The 27,946-nt window shown below is 38.0% G+C and overlaps 1 protein-coding gene and 1 pseudogene across 5 annotated transcripts in view; one reads left to right on the forward strand and one right to left on the reverse strand.

Annotated features, from left to right (window-relative positions):
• The first annotated feature begins 509 nt into the window (after positions 1-509).
• Positions 510-27,800, forward strand: LOC145468059 (uncharacterized). 4 transcript variants are annotated; one of them, XM_081451721.1, is made up of 7 exons: positions 516-3,617; positions 9,500-9,592; positions 9,999-10,274; positions 13,823-13,915; positions 16,407-16,496; positions 19,846-19,938; positions 23,513-27,800. In XM_081451721.1, the coding sequence occupies exons 1-7, from the start codon at positions 2,357-2,359 to the stop codon at positions 24,709-24,711; spliced, it is 3,105 nt and encodes a 1,034-aa protein (XP_081307847.1). In that variant the 5' UTR covers positions 516-2,356; the 3' UTR covers positions 24,712-27,800. The 4 variants fall into 4 exon arrangements, with proteins under 4 accessions (XP_081307850.1, XP_081307848.1, XP_081307849.1 ...); XM_081451722.1 differs by lacking the exon at positions 13,823-13,915 and having other exon boundaries at positions 515-3,617; positions 16,425-16,496; XM_081451724.1 differs by lacking the exons at positions 9,500-9,592; positions 9,999-10,274 and having other exon boundaries at positions 510-3,617.
• LOC145468063 (uncharacterized) overlaps positions 9,036-27,946 on the reverse strand; it is a 146,041-nt pseudogene continuing 127,130 nt past the window's right edge. Inside the window, exon 2 of the transcript XR_014042148.1 lies at positions 9,036-9,059. The product of XR_014042148.1 is annotated as an uncharacterized LOC145468063 (transcript). The remainder of the gene's footprint in view (positions 9,060-27,946) is intronic.

The raw sequence follows: 27,946 nt of genomic DNA on the forward strand, positions 1-27,946 counted from the left end.
TATGTGCATCCCCATAAACACAACTGTTATAATATAGCGCATCAACCTTGTCAAAACTGCAGGCAATATTAGCACCCGACATTTTTTCACGGCTTGGGTTTACTGGAGTTTGAAACTCGATTATTCCGCTAAAAACGCGTGCACGCGTGCACGGGATAATAAGGGATACACATATCACCGATTATTTCATGAACTAGTGATATGTGTATCCCCATGGACACAGCTGTTATATTGGCTTTCTACCCAAGAAGAAAAATGCCCATTACATTTGCATTGTCAAAACTGACTTGCTAGAAATATTCACACCCGGCATTTATTCATAGCTTGGGATTTCTGGAGTTTCACTGACCTCGGTTGTATAAGACTGCATACAGGGGATACACATATCACTAATTATTACATGGCTCAGTGATATGTGTATCCCCTGAAGACAGCCGTTATCTAGGCTATCTACCGAAGAATAAACGTCGATTAAGATGAAACTTGCTAGCAAAATTGCTAGTAATTCACCGCGAAATTAATATCGTCCTAGAAATCCCGTGCCGTGAAACTCAAATTGAAATATATCTAGATCCATTTGGTGTTCAACTTTAAATTCATTGTATCCTGCTCGCAGAAAACCAGTTAGGATAAGAACACAATTCCAGCAGCAGATACGTGAGCTTTTTCAACTACAAAAATTGAGATTTGCGTTTAAAGTCTGTTTGGGTTAGTCGTTCGTCCAGTAAGGGACCGGACGACGAGAGCGCTTTCAAGGAGGATATTGCTATTTAAAGTAGAGGGGAGGGGGGTGGGGGATACACATATCACTGGCCGCCATTTTGGAGGGGATACACATATCACTAGTGATATGTGTGCGGGGATACACATATCACTGTCGGTGACGAGAGCTACAATGTAGTTTCCAATCCAGTCTCTTTACTATCCATGGGAGCATGCATGAGAAGCCGACAAAAGTATGCATTAGATAACCCTGGGGATACGGCTGATGTCCACAATTGTTCTTTCATTCTTTAAATCCTTCACACACGAATGGCGGTCAGGAATGAATGAGTTGGCAGTAATCGTATACCCGTGTTTGCGCGAAGAACTCTGGGATCGTCAGGGGGCAAACATTGCTAGTCGCTAGAAGGAAATGTATGACGAAAAGTTGTTTCGAGGTACAAGAAAACGATTTTTGAGAGAGATCAACGCTTTTTCGCCGTCGTTTTTATCGCAAATGGATTTGATGTTGATATGTGGAATATGTAAGTTTTTCTTTGAATAACCGTGAAATATGTGACAAAATCTACCAATAAACTCCGTTGCTTGCGTGAGGTTTATTGTGAAATTTACATCGTGTAATGGTCTGAAAATATTACAAAATTAATTAGGTATAAATCGAGAGGAAATAACCCCGTAAAGCCTTTTAAGTTGTGTGCAGGCTACTTTTGGCTTATTTGAAAGCTCAGTCGTACAAATAATACTGGAAATAAGCCCGGTGGCGATCATTGTACTGTCTGGGGTTGATTTAATGACAAATGAGTCCACGCGACTCATGCTGTGTGGCTACTGTGTTGCTCAAAGCCTTTGCTTTGCTTTTACAAGCACGTATTTCAGTGATTTTCCTTTTCTATAACAGATCAAGGGTAGCTCCTTGAATATATCTCTGAGTATTTGTATTTGAAAGTGCCATTTGTACGTGATTATGCTTTCCAAAGTTTGGTACTGACGGTTGAGTGAAATTGCCCGACAGAAAGGGTAGTAGTTCCTTCTGCAATTTTCGATTTCTGTTTTAGAGCTTCTTTTCTGTCTTAATATTTAACTTCTCGGAGGGTCTTTTCTACCATTTGCTCCGGGTAGCCTCTCGAGATCAGGCGTGTATTGAAATTTTCAATATTGTCTTCAATGTATTTCACAATAAACCTCACGCAAGCAAAAGGAAGTTTATCGGTAAATTTTATCACTTATTTCACGGTTATTCAAACAAAAACTTACATTTTCCATGTATCAACATTGCCAAAATCCATTTGCGATAAAACAACGGCGAAAAAGCGTTGATCTCTCCCCCAAAACCATGTTTTTGGGCGTCGAAACAACTTTTCGCCACACATTTCCTTCTAGCGACTTGCAATGTTTGCCCCCTGACGATCCCAGAGTTCTTTTCGCAAACACGGGTATCCGATTACTGGCAACTCCTTCATTGAACGAGACAAACAAACTGGATGGATAACGCATAGATTAAGGGGAGGAAACAACTCCCACATCTCCGAATGTCAGAGTTTGTTATCGCAGAACAAGTTTAGATTACTCTTACACAACCGCATTCTGCCTGTAGAAGCTCGCGTAGAAGCTGTGAAGAAGTGTATTAGCCCAGATGATGGATTGTGGGCAATCATCAAGGAATGCTTGCCAAAGTAGTTATTCGGAAGAACAGAAAGTTGACAAAATCTGCAATGTCATGTTTCTGTGCAACGAGTGGAAGTCGTCAAAAGGTGGTTTGTCCACCTTCAACAGAGAGTTTGCTGTCAATTTGGCGAAAACATCGAGTGATAGCATCAAGGTTCACTGTTACGTCTCGCAGAGCGATGAGTTGGATAGAGAAGACGCCAAACAACACGGAGTTAATTTGATCACGGCTCAGAGTGTTCCTGGATCTTCCGATCCGTTGGACTGGCTGAAAATTCCACCTCCGGAACTTCCATGTCCTGACATCGTGATAGGCCATGGAAGAAAGTTTGGAACCCCTGCGTTCTTCATCGTCCAAGCGACAAAGTGCAAATGGGTACATTTCGTCCACGTTTTTTGTGAAGACCTAGGAAAATTCAAACGAACGGAAAGCGATGCAGTAGATACAATTGAAGAAAATGAGAAGAAACATAAAGATGAAATTGCTCTGTGCAAAGCAGCAGATGCAGTGGTCGCTGTGGGTTCACGACTACAACAGAAGTACGCCAGAAGTCTGCCAAATGTTAAAGTAGAGATGATTACTCCTGGGATTTTGGAAAAGTTCTGCAGTGAATCAACACCGCTGACTAAAGTGGTAAAGAAATTCAATGTTTTTATGTTTGGCCGAGCAAGCTTTGAGGATCTAACTCTCAAAGGTTATGACATTGTTGCAAATGCCATTGGCTCCCTTGGAAAGAAGTTTGAGCTGACATTTGTTGGCTCATCTACAGGTGAACACCGAAATTTAGAACAGTGGTTTCTTGACAACTCATGTATAAGGCGCAACCAGTTAACAATCCGTAGTTATTGCAACGAGCAAGATGAGCTTAAAATGATGTTCCGTGAAGCAGACCTAGTAACATTACCATCTCGCACTGAGGGATTTGGATTGGTTGCCCTGGAAACCATTTCTGCTGCTGTCCCTGTTCTTGTGTCTGATGAGTCTGGAATAGCCGCTGCTTTAGAGGAGGTAGAGGGTGGAAATTCTGTTATTGTTGAAACAGATGATGTAGAGGAATGGGCTCAAAGGATCAAGCAGCTGTCCAGCCAAACACCTGAAGAGAGAGAGAACAATGCCAAGCTGCTCAGAGAGAACTACAGGAAGACCCACTCTTGGAGCACAGAATGCGAGAAGTTCAAAAGAGTGATTCATAATTTAGTGGAAGGGATACATGTTATTATTCCAGATGGTATGTATAATTTGCATTAAGATTTCCCTCCTTACACTGTCCTTACTAAATCTGTTTTGTCTGCTTATGCGCTGATCAGTTTGAAGCTTCAACATCCCCCCCCCCCCCCCCCGCCCAATTTGAACCCCAATTTGAACCGGAAATGTCAAGTGTTTCCAGCGGAATACATATGGTTGTTCTAGGTATGGAGAAGTTTGAGGCAAAAGAAGTCGCTTTTGTTAGTGAAGGCTGACAAGCTGAGGGCAGCAAAAGCTTTACAGCATTTTAGAAGATTAATGTTTAAAAACTAGAGTGTATTTGAGTTGAAGCTTGAATAGTCAAGGCAATTGTTAGTCGATGTGCAGGGAGTCACGGTCGTTGATCTTGCCTTTTTCATTCGTTGTTGTCCACAGAACATGAACTGCTATTGAATAGTGAATGAACAAACTCTGTAAAATGTACAAAAACCTCTCTCAAACAATATTCAATATAACTCATTCAAGGGTATTGCATTCAGTTGCTAAATGTGTCTAGTATCTTAAATTTTTTACACCGTGGTATGATGCTTGTAAGTGAAAAACAGTAACCCAACAGCAGCGCCAAAAACTAATACGTGACTTTGCGAAATTGTACACATTCATTGATCACACAAGGAATCCAGTTCAGTTAAAACTTGTTCAAAAGTAAATCTACAATCAAAATGGCGATTTACTTTCCTGTGGTGTCCACAGGACTGGTTGAAATATCTTCCTAAGAGGCTTGTGCTGCTGCACTGTGCAGTTGTGATTCTTTGAGGAAAAACTACAATCCCTGTTTTCATTTATGATCTTCAATTTACACTTTAATGCACCATCAAATCCGGCACTTAGGTAGGGCATTTGAACGCCATTTTGGCCCATGAGGACGGAATTTGAATGAGCCAATCTTCAAAAGTTCATATGCCCAGGGGGTTGCCGGGGGGGGGGGGGGGGGGATGTTGAAGCTTCAAAGTGATCCATGCATTATATATTTGAGATTAAGTTCTCCACTTGCCCATATTTTACACACCTATAATAGGGGTTCTGTTATCATTTTACAAAATAAGGCCTCCCAGGGTTGATTCGTTTTTGTGCATAACTGTGACGTTGATGGTAACCCCATATTTTTGAGGAAATAAGGCTCTCAAGAGTCATTAGTGCACGGAAGAGCAGCGTAAGAACATATGATCAAGGGAGTATGTATCAGCTAAGCATTGAGGACATACATTGAGGAAATTTTGGCTATAAAAAGAGACATTTTAGTGGCGAGAATGTTGTGTATAATCTTATATTGAAACATTGTTATGTGAATGTCTTGATCTGGAAAGGTAGTTCGTACACTTTTTGGTTTTAAGATTTTAGTTTCAGCGGTACGTGGTATGAAGAATTTCTTCAGCAACAAGATGTACACATATTTGGTGGAAATGATTTCTTCTTTTTCCTCACTTTGTGGGCATTGCAAAGGAGGATTTTCAGATACTAAATTCCAAGAAGTTGATATAGAATTAAGAAGACCGAAGTAGAGGGTGAAGGGTGTTTGAGCTTAAACTTATAACAAAAGTTTGTAAAGGACAGGAATTTACCGTCCTCTTAAAGGAGATCTTCGATTCGTATCATATTTTGGTCAAACCAACTTTTGCTACCATCAAATGTTAACCAGATAAACATTTATTCTTACTATTAGACACAATTCAATTGCACAAACTAAACTTTAAAACAATGCCTCGACAATGAATCTACAACAGTCCAAATGTCCATGCCTTGACTATGGATCTACAGTAGTCCAAGTAGTGGTGTCCTTGATATTCAAAAATGTCCAAAAGAGAAAGAAATGATCTCTACCGTACAAGCGGAGGATTAAAATTCAACTTTTTTGAGCAAGCAAAAAAGTGCTAAGTTCTGATTTAATATTAGCGAAACACGTACGATAACAAATCTGACACAAATGAATTACGTAACACAGAAAAAGTCTATTCAAACACACTAATGAACTCAATTAATTTGCTGCCACACTTCTCATTTCTCTTCCCTCCCTTTCCAAATCCTTTTACGCTTCCAACTCACTCAAGGAAGGTTGCATTACTCCCTGTCTTATTAAGCGAGTGTGAAAGGGACAGTCCCTTTTAAAATAAGGACTGGGATTTTGGCGGAATCCAGCCGCAATCTTGGCGGGAATCCCACCAATATCCTGGTGAGATTTTGGCCGCTGGGTTTTGATTCCCGCCGGGATCCTGGCAAGATTCTCTCTGGGAAGTGAAATTCCTGGTGGCTAAAATCTCGCCAGCTGCCGCAAATCTCACCAAGATTCTCGCCGGGAAGCCAAAATCCCGGTGGCCAAAATCTCGCCAGAATCCTTCTGCGAATCTTGCCAAGACTCTCGCTGAGAAGAAAATTAACGGGAGCCAAAATCTTGGCGCGGTCTTGCTGGGAATCTCGCCAAGATTTGTGGTGGGAAGTGAAATTCTTGGCGAGATTCACTGTGGGAATCTCAGCAAAATTTTGGACATGCTGCCACAAATTTCTTTTGGAGCCATTGTGTTTCATATAAAGGTTAAAACTTCCCAGTGTTTGTGTGCTTGATAGTAGTTAAAATACAGACAAAACTAACTTAATTAATTAAAAATGTAAGTAAGTAACAACTTAAGTATACATATAGTCATATGGCAGTTAGAATTAATACCACTTGAATACGTTTTAAAAATGTCAATGACAGAAAAATGGTGGCAATGATTTAAGAACTAGAAATTCTGGCAAAATTCATGGTGCAAAGTTTGAAGTTTACAAACAGCTGGATAGCGAGGAAAACAGACTGATAAATGACTCTACTCAAGACAACATGATTTAATTAATTAACTAACAGAAAATTTAGTCACAGTTGTTTAAAACACCCTAACTGGTGTACAAAAATTGATATGAGACACTTTACGCCGAAAAGAGATATACATACACAGTTCCATTGAGGCTAGCTTGAAGAAGTCTTCGTGAAATTTCTCGCACAAGCAATCACGTAATTTATAACAACTTCAACAAAACAGCTTTTCCCTGCAGAAAGGTCGTTGCTGAAGCCTTGAAGTAAACAAACCAGGCAAACAAACAATTTTCAGCGCTTTTCTGATGTGGATTTTTTAAGAGCACTCGAAGAAGCCCTCAAACTTTCTCAAAGGCTTTCCCTCCTACTCGCAGGATGGCGTGTGCTATGTCACACATGATTTTAGTCAGCCAGTTGTATTGCTGGGTTAACGACCTTGGTGGGAAGATTCCCCTGGCAAGTTTACGAGAAGATCTCCACTAAAGAGATTTGCCAAATGCTGTCACAAAGAAAATTTTCAAGGCCAAATGAGTGTTTATATTACAGGCAATTTTCAGAGTTTGCCATCGGAAGATCATCACTGAGTGATGGTCACTGGAATGCTGAGAGCAGAGAGGTAATCCTATCTATGGACTTCTAAAATTAAAATCATGCAGAAATTTCAAAACAAAGAAGCTACCCACACAAAAGTTAACAAAGATCTTTTTAGAGCAGTCGGCTAGTCGTCGCCATTAAAAGCTCCAGTTTGTCTAGATGTGATTGGCATGTTTATAGATAAAACACGTGTGGGATTTCATCTTTATGGCTTGCTTTCGACATGCTGAACTGTAAAATTGAGTCGTAGTAAGTATTAAAACTTTATCTAGATATGGCTCACGATAGTTTTAGGGCAGCACTTGCTTCCAGGGTCAAAATCTCAAGATCAGGCTTAACACACCCTCGCCGGGATTTGCATTTTGGCCATGAGAATGTGCCACTTCTCAGCAGGAATTTCTTTGCAAGATTTTTTTCTTGGCAAGAATTTAGTTGTCGCCGGGAATACCACCAAGATTTTGCTTCCTGGCAGGATTCTTGCCTGCATCCCCAGGGGGGATTTTTTCTTGGCGGGATCCTGTCAGTACAGATTTCTCCATGGGATTCTTGCTGAGATACACTGCGGGTATTTTTTTCCCCAGCAGGGATCCTGCCGGGAAAACGGGCCACCTCGGTGGGATCCCGGGACCTATTTTACAAGGGCAGTGTCACGAATAGTATGCTTTTCAAACTAATCTAGTTAATAATCCTCTTCATTTTATGCCATTTCTTTGTTCCCACTTATGTAATTTATCATATTGCATCTAGATTTTTTATACCTTTCATATTACGCCTTTTTAGTGCAGAGTGCACTATTGGGATGGTTATGGGGGTTGCCTGCCGCTAAGGAACTAAGTCGCTATGGCGCTATGGCCCTATGGCGCTAAGGTGTAAACTTTAATGTTTGTTTAATTAATTAATTTCAATTAATTAATTAGTCTAGAGGCAAGGAAGTAATGGGAGTAGGGTGGGAAAGGTACATGTGTACTCTACGTAAAACACATTTCATCGCCGTCGCTTAACTTTAAACATCGCAGAGCTATATATTTGTCTCAGCTAACCCCTTGCTCTCCTTGTGGTACCATTCTCCTTAGAACAAAACTAATTCGCCCTAAATGCATGTGTAGATTAGTTAGGGTTCGTGGCTTCTATATTAGGTGAAGGATACATTGCATACGGAATCACGCACAAATGTTGAGTGGTTTTCCTTATGGTAGAGCTCAACATGTAAGACACATGTGTTCTAGCATTGTTAGTGTTATACACTATCTTTACATGCAGTATTTTATATATTGTGTCATGTGACCAAGGACGGCAGTTATTTTTCAGGTAGCGCCAGTTGTCCCTTTTTATTGCAAAAGTGAAACGTTACTCTGGCTGCGTAGCTTTTAGAATTACAAACAGGTCGGTTCAACAAATATCATCTGCTGTTTTCAATCTACAATAGTGTGCTTGTCAGAGTTCAAATATATTGCTTCTCCTTAGCGACTTGTTTATTTCTTGCCTTAATTGTGTCTGTAAGAGAGACCAAAAAGTTCTCAAGTTAGTGGCGTTAATACTCCGCAAATTGTGAATTTGTAACAAAAGAAACCAGGAAAATGCTCAAATATTGCTGCAGATGCCGTGGCACCTAATGAAAGGGCAAATTAATTTAATCAGTCGTTGAGGAGACTCATTCATATCAGCCAAGTAGTGCTGTTTATCTTCAATACTTTTCGTTGAAAAGCTTCTCAGCCATCAATATCGTTGTGTGTTAATTTTGAATTGTTTTATTGTTAACAACAAAGGTGGCAACAGAAAAAGAAAGTGGTATTTCGTGACTATCTGATAATTAAATTGGTTCTTGTTCATTGGTAAAAATTTGCATTTTTAGTAAAACATCGTCTCTGTTCCGTTTCTTCATCACTACATCAGATATTTAACTTTCTTTCATTTATCTCCAAAAAACAAGGACATCTTCTGTATGTTTTGGAGAAAACAGGGGTTTCATATTACATGGCTTTGCGAGGAAAACAAAAGTGTCAAGTTACAAAGTTGGCGTGAAGAGCTAAATTGTCACGTTTGCTGCTTCAGCATATTGTTGAATTTAAAATGAACGAAAATCAACTTAAAGCACCAGTAGTAATTAATTTGTGCGTAATGTTTGGACCTTGAATGAAAATACAACCTTGAAACATACACACTGCAAAGGGAAAAAGCCGTAGCAGACTAACAAGGTAGACACAAACCGGAAGTGAACTGAGTAGGGGTGAGTACTTATGGGACTACTGTACCAGAGCTATCAATTGCGCTCTGCACTATCTGAGATTGTCTCACTAGTTTATAATTTATAAATTCAAATGGATGTTTTGAATTCTATTTTTAATAATGACCATTATTTAATAAAGACCATTAATAGTTTTCTGCCCAAATGTCATACCCCATGTCATACATAAATCCCTGTTTTAAGTCTTCTTTCATGCCAATTCATGCAGCCATGTAATGAGGTGTCTCCTTCTCATCAGATGCAAATAGAGATACAGCTTCACCGTCTTCCTCAGATTACAAAGAAGCAGACAGTGACAGAAAAGGAGATTTAGCAACGGCTGGACCAAGAGGTTTGTGTTTCTCCATGTACAATATTGCTGACTTCGTAACTGACATTTGTACTGATCATGGATTATACCTAACCTAGGTTAAAACAAATTAACCTAAGTTGAAATCATTCTGTGCTAAAATTCATTTTGGTAACTATGAGACATAAATAAATACCATTTTTTTTACCAGTTTGTCAAAGTTGTAAGCCGTTTGCACAGTGTTGTCATGGCCACTAATATTTTGACATCACAAAGATATTTGTTGTCTTTGGTAAAATCCATGTATCGACAGGTTTTACTGAAAGTTATCTCCAAACTGGGGTGTCTGTGATACAATATTTAAGAAAAGAGGCCCTCATTCTAAAGCATTTTGAGTGACAACAACAACAACAGCAATTTATTTGTACTGAATTGTTTCTTTTTGTAGTAAAACATGGCACACCCACATTAGATGAATTAGAAGAATTGGGTGTGGAAATCGCAGAAAAGTGGATAAAGCTTGGGCGTCGCTTAGATGTCAGTGATGCAGAACTTCAAGAGATAAATCAAGGTCATGACCAACTGTCTGAAAAGGGATACCACATGTTAAAGCACTGGAGACAAAAGAAAGGTTCTGCTGCGACCTACCAGGCTTTGTGTGATGGGTTAAAACATAAACTAGTTCAGCGCCAAGACTTGGCAGAGAAGTTCTGTTACACCAATGGTAATTATAGTCTACAATATTTAGCATGGGTGTACTGGTCTAATGGTTTTGAGTGTGCTAGAGTTTGGATCAAACAGACATTTATGCCCTGGTGTGGTCATTGTTTTATGTTTTTAGGCAATGCAGTTTACCCCAGTACCTCTCTTAATCCATGCAGATGTTACTATCAAACTTATAAAACCGTGAACACCAAAAATATGTCTGGGATGTTTATTGTGTTATAACCAATCACAAGCAAGATCCTCAGAGTACAGAAACCACAGAAAGCGGATGGATTCATGATCCATCTGTCATGGAACTATAAATTTAGTTTTTTGGTTTTCACTAATTGTCCCAAGAGACACCCTCAGCCTTCATACATGTATATTATGGAAGTTCTAAATAATCGCTATTCTTTGGTATCAAGTGCCACATATAGTACTTAGCTTGGGCAAACTTTAAAAAAGAATTGGCAAGCCAAAGCGTACAGTTACTCACGCGAAGTGACAGTTGATTTGAAACAGCTATGAAATGGGGATGGTTAAAAATTTAAAGTTTTGCTCTTTTTGGTAACCTTGCTATCATCTTTGGCAACTTGATCTTTATACAATCACAATCCATAAGGTCAATGGGCCCGGTGATTTGGTGATCTAAAGACTCTGGAAAGATTGATGATGATAAAATGCAATTGTTTCCTAATTTTGGAATAAGTTATGTCTAACAGTAAACAACTTAATTGTTTACTGTTCCTTCCCAAATAAATTTGCATTAGATGTATACATATTGCAAAAATTTAATGAAAGACGTCCATTTTCACGAATATTCCTCATGACTTTTTGTTGTTGTTAAAATAACGACCATAATTTGAATAACTGATTTGGATCATTTTGCTTGAGTGATTCAACTGCTGACCCTGCTGGTCATACAGTCACATCTGCCCAGCGCAATGCATAATGGTTTGTGAAAATAGTTTTTCACTTTAAAAATATCCCAAACCCTTGTTGCAAGTGTTTAAATATGATGTAACAGCAATTATTTAAATTCTTGATATCAAAAACAGAAAATTTTGAAACAAAACAAATTTGTTCCATGACTGACGGAAACTCACCTGTTTTATGTGGTTGAATGGAGGGTGTCTCTTGGGACAAAGTGAAAACCAAAAACTAAATTTATAGTTCCATGACAGATGGAATGCATCTGTTTTCTGTTGTTTCTGTGGTTTAAGATCTTGCTTGTGATTGGTTGTAACACGATAAACATTCCTGACATATTGTCATTCTCTGCAAAACAACAACATGAAATGACCAAATTCTGCATTGTCTGGAGAACGTGACCCATAACAGTTAATTTGTAAAATTCCGTTTCAAATTTATCGCTATGTTCCAAATTTAGTTTCAAGATAATTTTGACAGACTGTAAATGACTTAAGGTTTTTAATCAATGTTGTCATTGGCTTCGCCGTCGTGGTTACTTTAACTCCCAAACGTTCATGTGGTCATGTCGACGGCGTTTACAGCTCCATTATCTCTTCCCAAATCTTGTTATTCTTGGCATTTGTTATCATGTTTGTAAATTTGCTCTATGTCCATTTTTTCAACAAATTTTTTCGTTAAATCGGGAATTTCTGCAGGCAAAAAGTTTACTTTGCGCACTTTTTCACTGGGAAAGCCATATTAAAAAAAAAAAAACAGAGAGAGAGAGGATGTAAATTGGCTCAAAATATATTATAATTAATCAATATAATTCATTTTATGCTTAATTGTGGATTAGTAAATTGACTGGCTAATCTCCCTTAAAACAACCTTTTTTTAATCCGCAATTAAGTAACCCACAATTAAGAAATTTAATCGACAATTAGGCTTAATCGGCGATTAGTTTAATTGCAGTTTTGAACAACCGGGCCCTGGAGATCTTGCCACTGGACTGTGTGTAGAGTGAAGTTGACAATTGACATGTTCCAGTTCTCAGAGTTATAGACTGTTTGAATATTCCATTGACCTGAACTGAACTGAACTGGGGACCATTGTCTATGAACGGTGTTGCAAATACCATGCCTATTGTCAGACCTCTTTTCATTTTCAGGATAGTCTCAGCCTGGGTAATGTCAGCCACATGCTGCAGTTTTGCACCCTCTTCATGATGTCACTTTATAGCCCTAATCACCAAACAGAGAAATCCACATTTTCAGCCTTAATTGAATTAAAGAAAAGACACTTCTTGAGTTTCAAGTTTATCCCTTCTCACACCAGGCTATTTCCACCTGTTTCATGGTCTTTTCTCCTCCTCTCTTACTCAACGGGTTCCAGTGAAGAGAATTAGAACAATAGTGATGATGTTAATGATTGCATTAGCTCATATGATGATGCTGAACCTGTGAGTTATCTTCTCAGCAGGGGATCGGAGCATGTTGGTTTCTTTTCCCTTGGTGTTAAGGAACCAGTTTTCTTCTCCATATTAATTTGCAGTCATTTTCAAGATGGCACATAAGCAGTTACTTTTTACACACTCAATGTTGTGAAACTATTTAAGTGTGAAGTTTCGGTGATGTATGTATTGTTACTAGTCAAGAGTGCTGCTCTGACCGCTGTATTGGCTCCTCAACAAGGAAATTATAGACAATTCACATTTCAATATTCCTTAATCAATCATGCACGTGGAATATTTAAAGTTCACACAATCACGACTTCAGGATATCTGCTTTTCCTAGAGGTCTACAACATTAAGTATAGGCTTTCATGGACTGATGTTATGCTTAATGCTCCTCATCAAATGTATTTATTTCAGTTATAAGTTTCAAAATCCCTAAAAGATTGTAAGCTATCAGATGAGTATATTTAGCACGTAGAATGGAGAAGTAACTGAAATTATCTTAATTCCATAGAACCCAGTTTATTTCCATGAAAAATGTTATTCAACAATTATTATCTTGTCAAATCATGTGGAATACTGTTTGATGCTTGGCTGACGAGGTTGTAGATAGAGTAGGCTAAACTGAAACTATATTCTACAAGATTGAGTGAGATACTGTTGTTTTATTATTCCACAAATTGTCAAAGAGATGCATTTTTACAGCACAATGTAGACAATTCTTGGCTAATTGTATATCATAGGAAGGTAGAGAATTTATAATTGAAGAGTAAATATTTGAAGTACTGGATAATAAGCCCAAGTATTTCCCTCTGAACATAAATAGCTCGAAAGAAAGGAAATGAGGACCATTCGAGATGAAGGGATGTAATTTTTTGACATTGGTGGCCTCTGAATTTAAATTCTCATTACACAGCTGACTGATCAAGCTACCAGGCCAGATGGTCAGGCCAGATGGTCAAACCAGCCCCATACCCTTGAGTTAATTCTTCAATTCTAACCTTCTCTTTTCTTTTCTCTTCCCTAGTATTCAAAGTACCTTAATTAGGCAACTTAATTAGTCAGCGTGCAGTTAAAAGTTTGGTCCTGTGATGCAGGCGTTTTTGAAAAACCTCACTGAAACCCCTGCTTTAAATCATGTCAATTCCTATCCACTTTAATGAAACATGTAGCTCTGTAATAAGATCTCTTCTTCTCATCAGATGCAAATGGAGATACAGCTTCACCATCCTCTTCAGATTACATAGAAGCAGTCAGTGACAGAAAAGGAGACTTAGCAACAGCTGGACCAAGAGGTTTGTGTTTCTTCATGTACAATACATTGTTGACTTTGTAATGGACATGTGTACTGATCATGGTGCAGAAGAGCAACAAATTGTTTAGGGGAGTGTTTGATTGACCTTGCTCTGGTATGAGAAACTACTCCAGATTATTTCAGAGTAGCCATTCTGGCCATACCTCAATAAAATGATAATTCCATTTCTGGAATAATTTAATCCCTGGATGGATTCTCTTTCAGTGATGTATTGAGTTGTTTTCACCTTACGACTCATGATTTACAAGCTTTTATTGTGTTCTCCCAACATCCTGGGTGGTTTATTGTGCTGGTAAACCCATAGAAAGAGTGGTTTATTGCTTAAATACATGAATGACTGACGAAAGGACTGTCTAGCTGTGGGTTTACGTATCAGTGTATAGTGTAAAGTTACCCAAAAAATGCACTAAATATTGATACATTGAAACAGTCTTTTATAGCCAATTATTACAAAGAACTTTAATATATATGGATTTTCTCACAAATTAACCAGTTTCGTTTCTAATCTTTGCATTTCAAACAGATAACGAACCCATGGGTCCTACACGATTTAACACTTATTGAGTGGTTGAACAATCACAGCCCTGAAAATCTGAAAAATATACTAGGAACTTGTAAACCAAAAAGGCGCCACATCACTAAAGTCTCAGTCAGATTTTGTGAGAGTTTGTTCTATTTTAACATTGTGTGATTCGGGGTATGGAGGTGAGTGTTAGGGCCTGTTCACAGGCTAGGTTACCCCCATTTAAAGAAGACACAGGCCAACAGGGGGTTGGGGGGGGGGGAGAGTCAGAGTCTATCACTCTTAAAACAACTTTGGATTACTCAAGCAGAAAACAAATCTTGGAGAGCAGAACTGAGAAAATATCCTCCTGCCTACAGAAGCGAGCAGGGCTTGAAATGCTTTTCATGAAGGGATTGAACTATGATTTAACTACTCAAGAAGACTCAATTTGTGTCAAACTTTTTATCTGACTGTTTTAAATCTATATAAAATTTTTTCTAATTTTCTATTTTATTATTGTTGTTTCTTTGTTTTAAAGTCCCTAGTCAAGAATTCTCTTTTTATGTGTGTTTTTGCAATCATTAATTTTTGGGAGATGCAGGGGCTTAAATTGTTAGTGCAGTGGACTCAGAATTGAGCAACCCTGGCTAGGGTCATTGTGACTGTGTGGTGTTCTTGGGAAAGACTCTGTACTCTCACAGTCCTTCTCTCCAGTGGATAATATCAATGGGTACCCACAAATTGTTGAGGCAACCTGACAGGATAATTAACCTGACAGGATCTGAGATAGATGCCTATAAGCAACACTCCTATAGCTACTCCATGCTACAAAAGTCAGAGCTAAGGTCCTAGTTGGGCTTAAGAGGCTTTCCTTTTTTACCTTTCAAGACCAGTTTTAGTGATAATTTTGACCTAATAACATGAAAACTCTGTTGCAATTATAACTTAACCAAAATGTTTGTAAACTATGATTGATGGTGGAAACAGATTACGAACACTGCTTATTAAGTGATAATTTGGTAATTAAATACTTCTTGCTTGTCATGCAATTATGAAAAAGCAGTTATTTTAAAAACTAATTTGTAACCAGGTGGTTCCATGATTAATATAAAAATGTTACAGTTGGTTAAGAAAAGCTATTAAAAATCTTAAAAACCCAACATTTTGGCTAACATAAGCCCTCTTCAGGGGTAATAAAAAATATAATGAAGTGACAAGTTTATTTTAAAAGATCGCAAAGTTGCTAATAAAAACCGAATATATTAGGAAATTAGTTCTTATCCAATAGAGTCAAGGCTCTATACCCTTGGGACAGGTACATGCTGTCATTGCAGTTGAGTGGAGTTTTGTGCATGTTAATTTCCCAAGCCTCTAAGAGGCATCAGTTCCACCAACTTGTGCTGGTAGGTAATATTGTAGACGATTCCCACGAGATAGTGTGACCAGGTTGTAAAAGAAGTTAAATGCAATTTAACAGAGTTAACAAAGAGCACCTCTTTTCCTGTGGTAGACAGCGGTGTTTCTCCTATATGTGCATACACCAGGACTCCATGTGCTCTTGGACTTAGATGTGTTGGAAGCCTTCACAGCAATAGCGTTAACAGTAAAAGTTGTTTTGCATGGGAGCACATCTTCAAGCATTCCCCCTCCCTTCCCTCAATCCCTCTTTCTACTGTTAATTCAGTTTGTCAGGTGCCTGTCTTCCCTCCCACGTGGGGTGTCATGGCTCGGTTTCCAGGATTTGCCAGCTATGGGAGCAGTCTCCATCTAGGAGCTGGCTGCCAATAGTGGAAGCCCCTGGATGTCTCGGGCACCCAATCTCCACTTAGCAATGCAGTTGTTAATGAATAAATCGGTGGTCATTTAGCTTGTTTAATGAAATGTTATTAACATTAAAAAAGTCGGTATACATTGCTCATGACATGAAGAATGACAGTCACACTATCTTAACTTTATATCCTCAAAGATTCTTGTAAAAATGGAGCTGTACTGGCAGAAAGACATGTGACCCACTTTGCTGACAAAAAGGACGAGAGTAGCAATGATGAAGCAACAGGTAATTTGTGCTATTTCTGTAACCGAGTGGAACCCCGCTTTATCCATGCTTTATCCATGCTTTATCCGTGCTTTATCCATGCTTTATCCATGCTTTATCCATGCTTAATCCATGCTTTATCCGTGCTTTATCCATGTTCATCCATGTTTTATCCATTTTGCTTAATCCATGCTTTATCCATGCTTTATTCATGCTTGATCCACATTTTATCCATGCTTTATCCACGCTTTATCTATGCTTGATCCACGCTTTATCCATGCTTTATCCATGCTTTATCTATGCTTTATCCATGCTTTATCCATGCTTTATCCATACCTTATCCACGCTTTATCCATGCTTTATCCATGCTTATCCATGCTTTATCCACGCTTTATCCATGCCTTATCCATTCTTGATCCATGCTTTATGTGTGCTTTATCCATGTTCATCAATGCTTTATCCATATTGCTTTCTCCATGCTTTAACCATGCTTTAACCATGCTTTATCCATGCTTGATCCACGCTTTATCCATGCTTTATTCATGCTTTATCCATGCTTTATCCATCCTTTATTCATGCTTTATCTATGCTTGATCCACGCTTTATCCATGCTTTATCCACGCTTTATCTATGCTTTATCCATGCTTTATCCATGCTTTATCCACGCTTTATCCACGCTTTATCCATGCTTTCATTATCCATGCTTTCATTATCCATGCTTTCATTATCCATGCTTTATCCATGCTTTATCCATGCTTGATCCATGCTTGATCCATGCTTGATCCATGCTTTATCCGTGCTTTATCCATCTTCATCCATGCTTTATCCATATTGCTTTCTCCATGCTTTATCCATGCTTTATCCATGCTTTATTCATGCTTGATCCACGCTTTATCCATGCTTTATCCATACTTTATCTATGCTTTATCCACGCTTTATCCATGCGTTATCCATGCTTTATCCATGCTTTTTCCATGCTTTATCCATGCTTTATCCATGCTTTAGTCATGCCTTATCCATACTTTATCCATGCTTTCTCCATGCTTTCTCCATGCTTTCTCCATGCTTTCTCCATGCGTTATTCATGCTTGATCCATGCTCTATCCATGCTTTATCCATGCTCTATCCATGCTTTATTCAGGCTTTATTCATGCTTTATCCGTGCTTTATCCATGCCTTATTCATTTTTTATCCATGCTTTATCCATGCTTCATTCATGCTTTATCCATGCTTGCTTTATTCATTGTCTTATAATTTACAGGGTTGAGGTGGGGAGAAGAGGAAAGTTTTTACAAGAAGCAAAATGACCCATTTTCAAAAAGGCTACTTCATGTTGAGAACAGCAGATAATGAAATCAGTATCAGTAAGCATATAAAAACACACCTGAGATAGAGGCAATTAACTTTCTTATAGACAAGAGAGCATATCTATCTTTGAAAAGCATGCATGGGTCCTCAAGGAAGAATATAATACTCACATGCAGTAAAATTGTTAGAGCTCTAGGTCATGTTGTCGTTCTACTGCATGTTAGGGACCAGCCAAATTTATGGGCTGTGAGGATGATTTTGCCCACCTGGTTTGACCATTAAGAGTAATGTTTTTCTTATAAAGACGTTCAGTTGAAAAATATTTGGCTGCCTGTGAAAACCAGTTGCCCTCCTGCTGAAACTGTTAATGAAACCCCTGCAGAGCAGAGATGGGGTTGGTCATCAGTTTTTTTAGCCCTTGGTAAGGGGTAGGTCATTCAGTTTTTTTTCTTTTATAACCTTTATGAACTATAATTTACTCAGTTACATCAATAAATGTGTTATTATGTGTGCATGGGTGTGTGCATGCATGCTTGTAGGGTCATTCAGCTTTTGGCTACCCATAGGGTGGGTCATCTTATTTTATAACACAAATTAGGACACATTTACACTTTTTTTACAATCAAAGTCTTGATGCTAATGGAACAGTTGGCCACACATAAATTTTGTACGCATCAAGCCGATATTAATATCAAATGATATTAAACCAAAACATCTTCATTCCTTCTTTATATTATGTAACTTACAAGATGTGAATCTGTACGAAAAGTAAGAAGTCTAACAGAATGAGCAAGCAGGAGTCCCTGTGCAGAAATTTTCCAACTGACTATGCTCCTTCGCCATGTTAGTCTCCCAGGACTCCAAGCGGCCAACTTGTGTCTACATGCTATTTATCCACAAGGGTACAGGACTTATGTTCATGGATCTGAGACTCACACTCAAAGTTTCCTGGCAACCTCGTTCCCAAGGTCTTTGATCTTCCCAGCCCCTGGAGTGAGATGAGAGACCCTGAGTACGAGGTTGGTTTGTTGGTTGTGTGAGTCCCAGGACTCACTACAACCTTCTCTAGATGGATCACTATTCCACGTGAAGCGAGGTCAGAGGCAGAGAATGCAAGGGGTTGTTGTCAAGTTTTTTTGTACAGTTTACAGACATGACTTGAAAGTTGCAAGAGTAAAGGAAAACCATATTATTTTTAGATCCTTTAGTATTATTGTAAAGAAATATATCTAAAATCTAAAATTTCACCAAAAGTTAGCACACAAACATTTATGTGACTTTGTTGGATTATGCAACCAAAAATATCGTGTTTTATAGGGGGTGGGTCATGTAATTTTTCACCTTCATTGAGGGGTGGGTCACTCTGTTTTGTGCCAAATGGTAGGGGTGGGTCAAGTGTGTTCTATTCAGCACATTTTCAAATGCTCTAGCCCACCTTAGATTTTATTTAATAATCCTCTTCATTTTGTTTTATTTTCCTCTTCATTTTCATGTTTTGTATTCATATATAACTTAAACTATTTTAGACTTCCTTCATAGCATAGAAATAGCGTTTTTTCCTCTTCTTTTTTCTTCTTCTTATGTGTGCATTTGTGCTCAAGTTTTCTTGCTGACCTTTATTTTATTTCTATTTAATGCTGATGTTAACTGGCTGCCTGGCTCCGCTAGCCCCTATGGTTATTCCAGGCAGCTAGTACTCTAATTTTTACTTTTAATATTTTCATTGAAATTGTAAGTTTTTCTTTAGCAAGAGTGAGTACAAATAAAGATTGATTATTATTATTATTATTTAAACCATTTCTTTGTTCCTACGTATGTTGTATTTATACCCCATTTTTATTTACATCTTTTTATTGTTAATTGTAATGGATGTTTTGAATTCTATTTTTAATAAAGACCAATATTGAATAAAGACCATGGTAAGTAATTTTCTGCTCAAATGTCATACCCTGATGCCCTTCTGATAAAAAACCTCGCTGAAACCCGTGCTTTAAGTCATGTCGATTCCTATCCACTTTAATGAAACATGCAGCCATGTAATAAGATCTCTCCTTCTCATCAGATGCAAATGGAGATACAGCTTCACCATCCTCTTCAGATTACACAGAAACAGACAGTGACAGGAAAGGAGATTTAACAACAGCTGGACCAAGAGGTTTGTGTTTCTTCATGTTCAATACATGCTGACTTTGTAATGATGTGTGCACTGATCATGGTGCAGAAGAGCAACAAAGCTGTTTAGGGGAGTGTTTGATTGACCTTGTTCTGGAATAAGGGTATATTCTGGATTATTCCAGAGTAGCCATTCTGACGTTAAATACCTCATTAAAACCCCTTAAACAATAATTCAATTTCTGGAATTTAATCCTTGGATGGATTCTCCTTCAGTGATGCACTGAGCTGTTTTCTTCTGTATAAAGGTTAGCAAAGGCGCAAACCTAGACCATTTGTGAGTACATGTATCAAACTCTATCAGTGGATCACAAAATTAAAATCAATAATTTATATTAAGGTTTAATTGGTCTGCATCTGATTTGCTTGAGGGCTTTCTGATATAAATTTCTTTTGATTGTCTGTACTGGGGTAACAACATGTTTAAAGCTCAGGCACCTAGCTACCTCTTTTTCTACTGCACCTGTGTATATTTTTCTAGTATGACAAAGAAATCATATAAATATTGATTTTTTGATGTGACTAAAAAATACTACTTCCGGTGTTGCAATCACAGATAGAGATTCTCTAAGATTTTTTTGCCTACTTACTGTTGATTTAGAAAATCAATAACATGACAGCAAGTGGGGTTGTAGCGCGAGCAGTAATGAACTTTAACATTGCAACTCTGATGAAGGTGGGCAGAAGCCATTGAAAATTTAGAACTGAAAAGAAAATTAACAGATCGCAAAAAAAAATTCTTAGAGATTGAATTTTTGAATGACTGATTTCTTCTTTTGTATTTCCTTTCATCAATAAGTTCGTTTACATCATCTCGTTATGCCCATTGTTACATATGGTGCTGTAATAATAGCAAATACAGTATTTGAATTCTCCTCAATTCTCCAGTGCGTTTCCTGTCTTAAAAATTTTATTATCACCTTCGGGAAATGCTTTGTTAGCTTCTATTGTTCATATTTAAGACTTTTTGGAGACTTTCATGTGACAATCTTCTCAATGTAAATTATTTCTGCCGTCAGACATGCTTACATTACCAGCTTCGAGATAATACAGCATTCCCTGTTGCATTCTTACTCTGGGTGACATTTTAAAAGATGTTAAAAGATTTGTCCAGGATCGATGAACATTTTGGCTTTTAAGCATCATATTAGCTTAAAAGATTTTGATTTGAGCATCGTTGCTTTTAAGATTTCGATGTCCATATTTCCCAGGTTAAAAACTTTCCATTTTTTGACTCCACAAAGATATCCACAAAGGTATCTTTGTGTAAATCTTGAATGAAAACCATTATCATGCTGTGTTACTCTATGAAAACCTGCCAAATGTGTCCTTAAGAGTAGACTCTGAGAGAAAAACAATACTTGGTCCTTGAAAAGGGAGCAATTTTCTGAGTGAACCCTGTCTTGGATCATTCATCCTGATCTGGATCATTCTAAAAGAATATTGCGTCCCTTTTGTCAAATGAAGCAGCCACCATTTTTATTTGTTGTTTTACAAAAGGCTGCAATTTGAAGAGGCAGTTTCATGATTATTCCGGATTGTTTCAATATTCAGCTCTCCTGTAAGATTCTTCCGAAAATTAGAAGTAGATTGAGAAAACTTCCAAGTAGCTGGTGAAGCTGAGTGGACGTCATATCCAGTGCACTTATGTCCAGGATTGAGCGCAAGTATTGTTTCATTAGTACTTCATATTTGGCAGGGTTGTATGACATTTTCATATTACTTCATATTTTACAGAATTCTGTGTGTTTTTGAAAAAAGCCCTCAACCCCCCCCCCCTCCCTTGCTCAAGGTCTGGATCCGCCACTGATATGTGCAAAGCGTCTTTATACCCTTCATTTATACAATGCTAATCTTAAATTTAGAAAAGGTCAACGCTGGTTTAATAAAATGTGAAATGACCACAAAGAAAAGAGTTAAAAACCAGCAAGAAATTAACCACAAATCTTATACAGAACACAAATGAAAAACCACTTCTGTCCCGATAAATCAACGGAGGAAAGAAATTTCTGAACACCGGATAACGATTACAGATGTCATGCACCATATGGGGCACCCGCTGTATACCCGGATGTTTGGAATACATTCCGTTTATACCAGAATTGGATGATACATGTAGTAGCTGAATCAAACAGACAAACAGACACGGCGTAATTCCTTCACTTTTATTCCAGAATGAGGTCAATCAAAAATGAAATGCACACTAAGTAAGGTTGTTAGGAATAAGCGCAAAATTGTCCTGGCGATCGTTTCCTTTACATAGGCTGTAGACAGCAGCAGTCTACATGAATGGCAAACTACAGTAATGTTGTCCTTAAATTTGAACTTAACTTGCTCTTAGGAACAATATGCTAAATAAATCATTACAGTACAGTGTAATGCTACTTCATACAGTTACATACTTAAGGCATTTTCTAATTTTATTTTTCCCTTAACTGTCAAATTTCTTGCATGATCATTGGCTGATTTCTATTGTCAATTTACAATATATTCATGCTTTCGCTAGTCTAGTCCCTGAACTCTCTTTTAATTTCTACTCTCTACTGAACCCTGGTGCAAGAGGAGAGATTCAATGATACCTTGCATGCATATGTTCAGAATGCCACCATTTACGCCCCTGAAAAATAGAAATTAATATATAAGCGTGGAGCTAGTAAGATTTGTTGACACAATGGTGGGTCAGCAATAGGTGTTTTTCTGTGGTGAACCATATTTTAGCTGAGTCACCATGTCACATTACACCTAGTCTCGATTTCCGCCGTTCTCTCGGGTCTGGTCCTCGAGTGTCCTCCCCAAGGGGGGAAGAGCCCGGGCTCCTTTCCCGAACAGCAACTGGTAATCGAGGCTACACATCAGGAGGAGCCCGAGAAGCCTTTTCGGGTACTGAACAAATCCTCATGCAAAAGTGGTGGACTTGTTTATTGAAAATTTTAAACGTGCATATATCACATAATCATACCTTGATTTAGGCTTGGCATGGTTTTTACACGCGTTTTCATTCTTGCACGCATAGCAACTATTTTTTGGCATGCCATCTCTCGAAAATTTTAAGCACAACTGATTTCTCTACGGTCAAATTCAAATTTAGTCATGAAACATCAAACTAAAGTTGAGATTATCAAGAAGTCATGCCGTGAGAATTAAAGCGACCGTTTTGAATGCGGACCAATTCAACCTGAAGTCAGACTATTGAGAGCTGATTGACTGCACTCAAGTCGTTTGAATTATATATCCCGTAAATTGGGAAACGTGCAATGTCCCCAGGAAAAATAGCCTATTTCACAGTTTGACTGGTGTTTGAGCCGTTTAAATAGCATCTATTTTCCGCCATACACGTAACATGAATACGGGTGTAATCAGTAAAAATTTAGTTGTAAACATTTTGCAATGATTATCAACGCTAGGAAAAGTGATCTTGACATTATTATCAAGTAAGAAATAAAAAAAAAAATAATGGCGAGGTTCGTTTTTTTATATAAATTATGTACAAGTGAGGTATGAATTTTAAACAGAGTTATATTTGTGACATTATTTGATGTTTTGTAATAACCACCTAGATCCGTCTTTGAAAGGCAAGTATCAAAATGAAGAGACCGTACTACACTCTGCTTCAAAGGGTGGTAATGTGGCCATCATCGAAACAATGCTGTCACGTGGTTTTGATATCAATTCAAAAGATAGTGATGGCAACACTCCCTTGATGATCGCGGCTGTGTCTGGCAAGATGGAGGCCGTAAACTATCTTTTAGACAAGGGAGCAGATGCGTCTTTGAAAGGCCAGTATGGAAGGAACTTACTGCACATGGCCTCCAAAGGTGGTAATGTCGCCATCATCGAAACAATGCTGTCACGTGGTTTTGATATCAATTCAAAAGATAGTGATGGTGACACTCCCTTGATGATCGCGGCTGTGTCTGGCAAGATGGAGGCCGTAAACTATCTTTTAGACAAGGGAGCAGATGCGTCTTTGAAAGGCCAGTATGGAAGGAACTTACCGCACATGGCCTCCAAAGGTGGTAATGTCGCTATCATCGAAACAATGCTGTCACGTGGTTTTGATATCAATTCAAAAGATAGTGATGGTGACACTCCCTTGATGATCGCGGCTGTAACTGGCAAGATGGAGGCCGTAAACTATCTTTTAGACAAGGGAGCAGATGCGTCTTTGAAAGGCCAGTATGGATGGAACTTACTGCACATGGCCTCCAAAGGTGGTAATGTCGCCATCATCGAAACAATGCTGTCACGTGGTTTTGATATCAATTCAAAAGATAGTAAGGGTAACACTCCCTTGATGATCGCGGCTGTGTTTGGCAAGATGGAGGCCGTAAACTATCTTTTAGACAAGGGAGCAGATGCGTCTTTGAAAGGCCAGTATGGAAGGAACTTACTGCACATGGCCTCCAATGGTGGTAATGTCGCCATCATCGAAACAATGCTGTCACGTGGTTTTGATATCAATTCAAAAGATAGTAAGGGTAACACTCCCTTGATGATCGCGGCTGTGTGTGGCCAGATGGAGGCCGTAAACTATCTTTTAGACAAGGGAGCAGATGCGTCTTTGAAAGGCCAGTATGGAAGGAACTTACTGCACATGGCCTCCAAAGGTGGTAATGTCGCCATCATCGAAACAATGCTGTCACGTGGTTTTGATATCAATTCAAAAGATAGTAATGGTAAAACTCCATTGATGATGGCAGAAGGTCGTGGTAAAGCTAAAGCTGTGACGTATCTACTCAGCAGGGGAGCACGTTAGTCTTCTACTCTTCATATTTATATCGCCGCCATTTTTAAGACGGCACATTAGCAGTTAGTGGTTTCATGCTCAATGTTGTGATAAAATTAGTGAGAAATTTTGGTAACTTGTGTAGAGTTTGAACTCACATATTTAGGGTTATTAAGGCCATGACAGAAAAAACAATTCGTGTAAAAAGTACGATATCCATGACAGTGCGGTGCTTTTTTATTCTTTAGTTAACTGTGTATATGGATATACATGAGATTATTAATTGTGACGACTTTTAATAGATATGTTTACCTTAACAGAGTTTCCGTAGATTTGTAAATGTTTAATCAATATGTTAGTGGATTTGTATTTTCTTAAAACGGAGTTTAATTTAGTGTATTCCTTTTTTACCAGAGTTTTAGTATATTTGTAATTTTTACACAAAGTATTTGTATTTGTATTTTTTAATGGATGTTATAGCAGACTGATTTGTATGTTTGTAAAACAGGTGAAAGTTTTAACGCGAAAAAAATCAGTGACCTCAAAGTTGTTGGCGAAGACTTTATTTTGTTTGTTATTACAACAGTAGTGTAGGATGGTCCTTTAACACGCTTATAGCACGCTAAGTAAGCTCGTATTTTATAAGCATTATCACGTTGTTATGGCACTGTATTTATAACTCCTTAGGGTCCTTTAGTGTAATATAATAATGGTGTTCAAGACTTCACTTAGTATGTCACCACTATGACACTGATCTTTCAATGCAATAACTTAGTACTTAACTGCAGTAGGACTCAGGAGTATCAGTAGTTCATAGAGAGTGACCATCCGTGGGTAAAATTAGCTGCGAAAAGAACTGGGTTTTTTTTTTTTGAGATTTTATTAGTAGTTAACTTGACATTGATATTTACAGTTCAAAGTAGGCAGTAATTAAATAGTGTACATTGATCTGCTTAAAAGTTTGTAATTTTGAGCAACATATTGACAATAATTTTGACAATAAGATCATGCTGTATGATAAAGTGACGGCTTCCTTAGTTTTACCAACCCGCTAGTTTTGAAATACGCTCCAAAAGGATGACATTAGAGAGCAGTGTAAACACGTGATTGATGGAGCCTGTCAGTCAAACATTGAGGGCTTACATCATGATTACGTATTTTGACTCTAAAGAGACTAACATTAGTTGGAATATAAGAATGTTGTGAGAATCTTGTATTGAAACATTGTTATTTTTATGTCATTCTTTATTTTGAATGGTAGTTGATAAACGCAATGAATGTTTTCCTGACTGAACCATGTCTTAAGATTGCTCTCTGCGGTGGGGGTGAAAAGACATATTGAACAGAGTATACATTTTGGTGGAAATTGTGTTTGCGCTATTTTTGGTTTTGTCGTTTAAAGTTTGCGAAGAAAAAGTTCTTTTTTGTATTGCTCCATTTCTTGGGGTTGGGATAGACTTGATTGATCCAAAATAGAGTTTGAAAGGGTTATGTTGAAATTGTTTGGAAATTGATTAAAGGATAAAACATAACTGTTATTATCAAGGAGGTCTTGAACGCGTGTAATGTTGCTTTCCAACCAATACTTACAGAAGAGTGGGGAGAGTGATAATTTCGAAAGGCGTATGTTGAACTTTGTCTCAACACTTCACGGAGAGACATAATGAGCCCATAATGCCCGTCCGAGGAAAATACCCGTGATAGAACGATAGTAGATTTATACTAATTAACAATTAGATTATCTCCTCATAGAAATCAAGAGCGAATAATCTGATTGTTTTAGTAGAATTCTAACTGAAATTTGCATCAAATAACGATTCCAAATATTCCTGGTCTTAATATTAAACTTCTCGCTTTAGAGAATTCGCCCGGACTGAGTTGTCAATTTGACATTTTCAGTTGTGTGCGCGCTTATCAGTTTCTTTCAAAAAATCCGAGTTTTTTTAAATTCCAGAAACCGTGAATGTCCCTTTTCAGTCTTCTCAGGAATTTAATTATCCATTTGGTTTTAAATGTTCTTTCAAAACTTCGGAGAAACGAGAAAACGTTGAAATTTTATCGACCACACCAAGCCACTGAACACTAATGGCTGATAGTGTGCAATGGCTCAGCCAGTCAGGTTGCAGCATTTGCATTAGTGTTCAAGTAGAATTCTACCTGTTAGTATAAATCTACTAGCGCTCTATATAGCGTTCTATCTGCGGGATAATAGATAGTGAGTAGCGTAGCCAATCAGAGAACAGCATTCGTGATAGAACGCTAGCAGATTTATACTAATTAACAATTAGATTATGAGCTCGAGATTTCTATGAGGTGATAGTTGATGAGGCCGAAGGCCGAATTAACTATCGCCTCATAGAAAACGAGAGCGAATAATCTAAATGTTTTAGTAGAATTCTAACCGAAATTTCCTTCAAACAACGATTCCAACTATTTCTGGTCTTAGTATTAAACTTCACGCTTTAAAGAATTCGCGCAGACTGAATTGATTGTCAATTTAACATTTTTCAGCTTGATAAGCGCGCTTATCGGTTTCTTTAAAAATTTCAAGCTTTTTTAATCCAAGAAACCGTAAATGCCCTCCTTTTAGTTTTCTCAGGAATTTTGTTTATTCGTTTGTTTTCAAGTGTTCTTTCAAAACTTCGGAGAAACGAGGAAACGTTGAAATTTTGTGGACCACACCAAGCCACTGCACACTAATAGGTGATGGTTGATGAGGCCGCAGGCCGAATCAACTATCACCTCATAGAAATCAAGAGCGAATAATCTAATTGTTTTAGTAGAATTCTAAATGAAATTAACTTCAAATAATGGTTTCTAGTTATTTCTCGACGTATTATTAAACTTCGCGCCCTGGGAAGATCGCTTTGACTGAATTGTTATTTGAACTTGCAGTTGTGTTCGCGCGCGCGTCATCTTTTTTTATTAATGGCAAGATTTGTAAAGTCAAGAAACCATAAATGAACTGCTTTTAGGCTTCTCGGAAATTTAATTATCCATTTGCATCAAAATGTTATTTAAAACTTTGGAAAATCGAAAAAGGCGTCGCCATTTCGTGGACGCCCTCCAGCCACTGTACATTAATGGCTGATAGTGTACGGTCACTTAGCCAATCAGATTGTGGCATTTGCATTAGTGTACTAGTAAAATTCTACTAATTTGTGATAGGTAATGAGTAGCGTAGCAGTGTACCCTTGCTAACAAAATAATAAATAATAATAAAAGCTTTATTTAAAACTGAAAGATCGATCAGCGAAGTCCGGGC

Source organism: Orbicella franksi, chromosome 14, assembly GCF_964199315.1.
Source record: "Orbicella franksi chromosome 14, jaOrbFran1.1, whole genome shotgun sequence".
Lineage (NCBI taxonomy): Eukaryota > Metazoa > Cnidaria > Anthozoa > Scleractinia > Merulinidae > Orbicella > Orbicella franksi.